Source organism: Priapulus caudatus, unplaced genomic scaffold (genome assembly GCF_000485595.1).
Source record: "Priapulus caudatus unplaced genomic scaffold, Priapulus_caudatus-5.0.1 Scaffold348, whole genome shotgun sequence".
Lineage (NCBI taxonomy): Eukaryota > Metazoa > Priapulida > Priapulimorpha > Priapulimorphida > Priapulidae > Priapulus > Priapulus caudatus.
The window spans coordinates 43,088-50,895 of record NW_014577409.1 but is presented as its reverse complement, the minus strand read 5'-3'; the positions used below and the strand labels follow the sequence as shown (position 1 = coordinate 50,895).

The window sequence follows — 7,808 nt, the reverse complement described above, 5'->3', positions numbered from 1 at the left end:
CACACACACACACACACACACACACACACACACACACACACACCCACACACATACATATACACACACAAACGAACAAACAACAAACATACACATACACACACAAACGAACAAACAACAAACACACGTACATACATTTATACATGAAAAACATACATGCACGCGCATGCCAAATTTGACAACCGTACGTTTGGCACGTATAGTGTGTGTAGTAGGCATGCCAGCGCTAGGGGGGTCTGGGGGCATGCACCCCCAAAAAATTGAAATATTTAAGCCATTTTCCTGCAAAATGAGGCATACTGTGGGCCATATTCTCATGTCTGATGACACTATCTCAACCCTACAAGTTAGGATTTAAAACACTTTTCATGACTTTTCAGAGAGCGTACAGAGTTAAGACGTTACTATAGTAATATAATACATGTATTAAAACACAGGTAAGAATTGCAATTTCTCAGAATTTCAGGTGTTTTTGTATGTTTGCAACCATACTTTTTGGCTATACGTGAGTCTGGAAACATTTTGTTGAAGAGTTTATTTGCATGGTCTGCCGCCCTCAAAGGCACATTGTGTTTAATTAAATAATCCGTAAATCTCACTTCTGTATCAAGACAGACAATTCTCTATCTGCTGCAAAGAAGCTTGATATATTGGGTGTAGATTCCACTGCACCCGCGTAGCACATATGCGTTTGAGAGACTATATGCCTCTGGCAGTCACTCCTTCGGAAGGAACTTGAACTGAAAAGTGGAAATTGAATTTTTACCGACGTTTTATACGTCACTTCAGTTTACAACAAAATGTATAGGCAGATTTTTTTTTTTTCCTTTGCTTTTTTGCGTTTTTTTACCTTTACTTTTTTTTCGCCCCCCTGAACATGGCGCCCGGGGCACGTGCCCCCTTTGCCCCCCACCCCTAGATACGCCACTGGGTGTGGGCATGTGCGTGTGTGCGTGCGAATGTGTTTTATCATTATTATATATTATCCGAGTGTCGTCTGTCAGTACGCGCAGTTAGTATTTTAGCCAAAGAGCAAAGAGCGAGGAATATGCTTGCTCATTTCGTTATCGAATTTGATGATGACGTAGGAAAATTTCGTGGCGTGAAGGAAACAGAAGATGACCTGCTTCGCGAGCTCATATATAAGATAATTATCTAAGTAATACAAAACTATACAATACAAAAAATATAATACAGTACTATAGCATTTATAGTTCATATTATGCTATTATTTTTAATGAATTACTACTACGTACTGTAACGAGGAATGAGCGTTCAGTAATCGCCCGGCGTAAATAATCGCCCGAAAATATCTAACATTTTGGATACGGGCGATTCGATCGGGCGATTAAAATCGGCGTCGACGTGAACGGGCACACGGGCGAATTTTTCGAGCGATTTTCAAATTCGCGGCGATCGGGCGATAAAAATCGCTCGTGTGCCCCTACCTTTACACACAGACAAAGAACGCGCGTGCGCGTACTCTCGCGATCAGAACCCGAAATCCTCCCTTCCTACATCTCTCTTCTATATAAAATTCCCCCCAAAACTCATACAACTCATCCTGCACGCACATGTAGCCGTTCTCCCAGACCGCGTCCTATCCCCCATTTCACAATGACCCTAGAAACGGCCGACATAAAACACGTTTACTATTCTCCCTATAACATCAATCTAGCCGCACAAGATGCGCGAAGCTCTGTCTAGCTAGACTATGACTAAAACAACTACTAGTCTAGCTCCACTGACTAATTCATGTAACACGTGCAAAACACATGTTACAGTACTATGATATTTGTATTAGAAATGAAATTGAGCTTTTGGAACAAAAATGTAATTTATAAAATAATATATTTGTTATAATATCTAGATTATTGACAATTATCATAAATAATAGGGTTTCTTCTGAGAGAAAATTAGACAAAGGAGGTAATTGTCAGTTTGGGGAAAAACGCGCATGATGGATTCAAAGGCGTGTCGTATGCACGCATGCAGACCCTGCAGGTGGACGCGGGCGAGAGAGGGAGGGGGTGGTCTGGGGGTTCTCCACAGCAAAATTAAAAAAATTTAAATGTCTGGGGTTGTTACAGGAGCATTATCACAACGGCGATGTTAAATTTGACAACGGCGGTGCGCCACTGTGCCCCTTATATATGTAACGGATTTCCTATTCTCTCTACCTAACGGGCTACTTTACTCGACTTTACTTGAGCAATACCTTTGGCCGTGGTATAGGTCTGGTTGCCATTGCGCCGCGCACCCTGACAGGGCCGTTAACACCCCGTCCTTTACGAGTGCGATCACAAGGATCGCGATGTGGCATGTGGACAGTAGAACACCCGAGCGCCGAGAAAGGGGGGGGGGGGTTCCGGTCGTCCAGTGAGAGGATACGGAGGGGGGTGCCGGTCACGAAGTGAGAAGTAATAAGCAATAAGTAGGCAATAAGTTTAATATTTATTAGGTAACGCGTGCTAAAGTTAAGAAGCAATTAACACATTAACCAACACAGCAACAGCAGCACGTTCGCTCCGAGCCAGACTCGAGTCATCATCGCGCGCGATTCGACGCGTAAGACCATCACGCCACCGTAACACGCGAACTAATAATCACTACGTGCGATTTAAACGCCAGGGCCTATACATCACAAATAAGGTCGGATAACAGATCACTTCGCTATACTGTATAGACTGTCTAACGAGGGGTGTCGCTTTCGGTGGCGCCCCTGGTGTATAAAATATGCGAAAGCTCGGTTCGCAGGGCGATGCGAATTGAGGAACAACCCGCGAGTGTTAGCGTTAGCTTAAACTGTAGTAACGCGAGTGTAAGCTCACTCACAACCTCCGATGTGTCTGCGCACACTCACCGCAGTGACCGCACACGCCAGCTACACATAATTATCACACCATCAGTATACATTCCGTACACGGTACAGTACATTCCGTACATGAATCCATACCACACTAGTAGTAGTACTAGTACGCGCACTACAAAGATCTGCTACCACAAATCCAGAACACTCAAGTAATGCACTGCACTATTGATATCGGACACATTCTAAAAACACAGCTGCTCTCCCATAACCTCCCGCGTGTCTCTCCTTTCGCGCCGTTTCTGCCTATTGTTTTTACCATGCCGGGGACTGTCATCGCGGAGGGTACACACAAATTGTTCATTGCGGGACACCCCCACTAGCGCCATCTCTCGTGAGATAAAACTGTAACACCCACTACAGAAACGCATGATCCTAAAAGGGAATCTGCTACACTTCCCCCAACTTAAAATTGAAAAGGCCCTGCTCAATTTATACTACCAAATAAAAATAAAACATAGCAGATGACACATGCTATACTAGTCTAACCACTGGGGGAGCAACTGCACGTTGTAAACACACATTCCGCTAAGAACAAGGGGCAACCGCCCAGCGGTAAACATTACAAAAGAATGCGTAAACTACAAAATAAACGAATCGCGGCACGGGGCGCTTAGTGGACCCCGGCACTATGCGAAGTTCCTCCCACGCTGTGACGTGGCCTCCTCCAGGTCCACAGGTCGGTAGAACGTGCTCGCTCGCTCACTCACTGTTGAGGAGTGTTCAACAAAGAGGGAAGTTGAATGGCCCACGGCGACAGGTTGGCTTCGCTCTTTTCCGTGTGCGCCTTCTGCCACCCACCATCCATGTAGTCGGTCGAGCGGCAATTACGTCGCCGGCGCTCGGGCGACAACACATAACCCGCTCCTCGGTGGGTCTACACGGGCAAGGCGATATCTGCCCGCACAGGCAGTAGGCGTGACCCCACCACCCGCGTCGATACTCCAGATCGACACGTGCCATCCCCGTCCGCTCCGCTAACACATCCGGCAGTGTTGGAAAGGAGGAGTCGTAACCCCGCGAGCGTGATCAGCACCTGCAGGAGACTCACGAGGCGTCGTACGCCTCGTCACTTCCTCCTCCCCACAGACTCGTGCAGTGTTATCTCACCACGGGGTCTTACCCCAGTTTGAGCAATCCTAGTGCCACCGTAGAGGTCTTCTCTTCTTCCCTCCCGCTGCCACTCATCTGTCTACTGTTCCTTCCGGAAGCCGTAGTACGCGGGCGGCTGCACCTGCCGCCGGCTGCGCGTCACTTGCTCCGGCATTTGCGCCAACCCCCGTCGTCGGTACCCATGCTCCATGGCTCCAACGGCCTTGTGCCACCGCGCCGTCTCGTCTGCCATGCCCGCTTCCCCCACTTTGTCTCCTTCGCTGTCGGCTGGCAAGGGCGTTAAGTCCGTTGGAGGTCGTGCATCGCACTGTTCCGACTCACCATCGTCGGCGTCGGCCGGCTCTTGGTCGACAGGCATCTCGCACTCAGCCTTAGCAGTTCCTTGCTCTGTCCCCACCTCCACTTCTGTTCCTTCGCTGTCGGCTGGCGAGGACGTCAAGTCCATTGGGGGTCATGCGTCGCACTGTTCCGACTAACCATCGTCGGTGTCGGCCGTCTCTTGGTCGACAGGCATCTCGCACTCAGCCCCAGCAGTTTCTTGCTCTGTCCCCACCTCCACTTCTATTGCCCTCATCCCCTCAGCTTTCCGCATTTTAGGGTCCTCGGCCCCGACATCATCGACCACCCACCGTTCCGGGGCGTCTTTCCCCTCGTACGGCTTCAGGTTATTTACACAGACCACCTTCACCGGTCCGTGCTCTGTGGCCTGTATCGACCGGAGGGTACCACGACTCCGAACCACCAGGTATGGCCCAGTCCATGGCCTACCCAACTTGACATCGTCGGGCGGGTAGAAGTACCATACCCAGCTTCCAACAGGTAACGCTGACGGTTTCACGTGCTTGTCGTAGCACCTCTTCTGCCGCTCGGCTGCGCCATCGAGGCATTCTCTTGCTCGTTCGTGCGCCCGCCGCGTCGCTTGCCTCACCCACTCAACATATTCTGACGGACAGGCCGGGATCGACTCGTCGTCGGGCGGTGTCCACATCAGGTCGATGGGCATGCCGACCTCCCTGCCAAACAGCATCATATTCGGGCTGACGCCAGTGCTCTCCTGCATGGTTCCCCGATATGCTGCCATAACATACGGGAGATGGTCGTCCCAGTCATCGCAGTGGTCGTTGACAACCTTGGCAAGCATATCCTGGAGGGTCCGATTGAATCGCTCCACCAGGCCGTCCGACTGAGGGTGGTAGGGTGTCGTCCTGGTCTTCTCAATCCCAAGTAGATTGCACACCCCGGCAAACAACCGCGACTCGAAATTTCGCCCCTGGTCAGAGTGGAGTGTCCTCGGCACACCAAACCGTGAGAAGAAGTTCGTGACGAGGCAGTCTGCCGTCGTCATCGCTGTCTGGTCGGGTAGTGCGTAAGCCTCAGTCCATTTTGTGAAGTAATCGCACAGAACGAGTATGTGCTGATTACCCGACTTGGTCACTGGCAAGGGCCCCATGAAGTCGATGGCCACGCGCTTCATTGGTGCACCCACCGGCTGTTGCCAAAGTTCCGCACGGCGCATCCTCCCTCCTTTCCTCCTGGCGCACACGTCGCACTGCTGACACCGCATCCCCGGCCACATAAACCTCTGACGCACCCACTCCAGCGTCTTCAGTGCCCCGTGGTGTCCTGACATCTGGGCCCCATGTAACAAGTTCATGATCTCCCGTCGCATCTCTGGGGGAGCCACAAGCCTTGGCCGCGCGTCGCCGCGCAGGTGGTCTGGTAACCATAGATGGTGCAGCAGTCCTCGGCGTACCTCAAACTGGCTCCAGTTATGCCAGAACGTCTTCCCTTTCCAGGAGACTTGCCATATCATTGTAGGTGGGTTGCTCAGCGTGGGACCGCTTCAAGTCATGGATCTTCTTGATCATGGGATCCCCATGCTGCCACTTTTCTACCTGGGCGGTGTCCCAACGGTCTAGCGCCTCCCCATCCTTTCCTGGCACCGGGCTCCATGGTCCTGGCCGACACCTCGCTCTCGCGCGAAGCACCCGTCCCGCAACTGCGACACTACAGTCTGGGCAGTCAGCACGCTTACACCGTCGACAACCAGGCTACCGTGACAATCCATCTGCGTTGCTGTGAAGCCTCCCAGGGCGATGTTCGATTTTCATATCGAACGTCCCGAGGTAGGCGATCCACCTCGCCACCATGCCCTCTGGCTCCTTGAAGTTCAGAAGCCAGGTGAGCGACGCATGATCGGTCCGCACGGTGAAGTGTCGTCCGTGGAGGTAGTGCCGGAATTGCTTGACGGCGGTCACGACGGCCAGCAACTCCCGGTTGGTGGTACAATACCTCCGCTGCGTCTGGGAGAGCGTCTTACTGGAGTAGGCGATCACCCGCTCCACTCCTCCTTGACGCAAACGCTCAAACACATCGCGAAGGTTGCCCAGCGCACCCTCGAATGTGGAGCCGAAAACAATAACATCGTCCAGGTACACTAAGCACTCCCTCCACTGGAGACCTCTCAAGACGAGTTCCATTAGCCGTTCAAAGGTGGCGGGTGCATTGACGAGGCCGAATCGCATAACTCGGAAGTAGAATAGGCCTCGCTTTACCGCAAACGCAGTCTTGGCTGCATCCCGGGGATCCATTTCAACCTGCCAAAAACCACTGGCCAGATCAAGCGTGGAAAACCATGTGGCCCCGGCGAGGGAATCCAAAGTATCGTCAATGCGGGGCAAGGGGTACGCATCCTTCCTCGTCACATCGTTGAGTTTGCGGAAGTCGATGCAAAACCTCACTGCACCGTCCTTCTTGGTGACTAGAACTACTGGAGAAGCCCATGGGCTATCGCTTGGCTGCACGATACCAGCATCCAACATCCGTCCTTCACTGCATCGACATGATACAGTGCAATGTCATGACATCAGTTGTGTTGTGCAATTACAGCTTCGTAGTGGGACAACTTAGTGTGTTAACCAAACCACCAAAAAGTTAGCCATGTGATGATGTGACCGCATTTTCTCGTCAAGTGACTGTTGGTCTTCTTTTTGGACTGTTCGTCGTATGATCGTCTAGTCTTGTCGTGTGACTGCTTACTGTGAGTGAGCTTTGGCAAAGTGGGCCGACAGTCGAGGGGCCTGGCTGACTCTTCTTGCAAACGTCACAGCGATACGGTTTCTCACCGGTGTGAGTGCGCATGTGCTTGTGCAGGTCCGACACAGACGCAATGCGCAGTTTACACACGTCACACTGGTACCGTCTCTTTCCAGTGTGCACCTGCTCGTGTGAAAGAAGAAGATGCTTGCGAGCGAAGGTCGCTGCACAAGTATCGCACGCAAACGGTTTTTCGCCGGTGTGAACCATGAGATGCTTCTTCAGGTCGGAAGCTGTGACTGATGTTGAAGCTGTGACTGATGCTAAAGCTGTGACTGATGCTAAAGCTGTGACTGATGCTGAAGCTGTGACTGATGCTGAAGCTGTGACTGATGCTGAAGCTGTGACTGATGCTAAAGCTGTGACTGATGCTAAAGCTGTGACTGATGCTGAAGCTGTGACTGATGCTGAAGCTGTGACTGATGTTGAAGCTGTGACTGATGCTAAAGCTGTGACTGATGTTAAAGCTGTGACTGATGCTGAAGCTGTGACTGATGCTGAAGTTGTGACTTACGCTGAAGCTGAAGCTGAAACTGAGGCTGAAGCTGTGATTGATGCTAAAGCTGTGACTGATGCTAAAGCTGTGACTGATGGTGAAGCTGTGACTGATGCTAAAGCTGTGATTGATGCTGAAGCTGTGACTGATGCTAAAGCTGTGATTGATGCTAAAGCTGTGATTGATGCTAAAGCTGTGACTGATGCTAAAGCTGTGACTGATGCTGAAGCTGTGAC

At 51.1% G+C, this 7,808-nt stretch overlaps 1 protein-coding gene across 1 annotated transcript in view; it reads right to left on the bottom strand.

Annotated features, from left to right (window-relative positions):
* Positions 1–6,947: 6,947 nt before the first annotated feature.
* Positions 6,948–7,808, bottom strand: part of LOC106809355 (gastrula zinc finger protein XlCGF8.2DB-like) — a 9,820-nt gene continuing 8,959 nt past the window's right edge. Inside the window, exon 2 of the mRNA XM_014812419.1 lies at positions 6,948–7,295. Within this exon, the coding sequence (XP_014667905.1) occupies positions 6,948–7,295 (348 nt within the window). The remainder of the gene's footprint in view (positions 7,296–7,808) is intronic.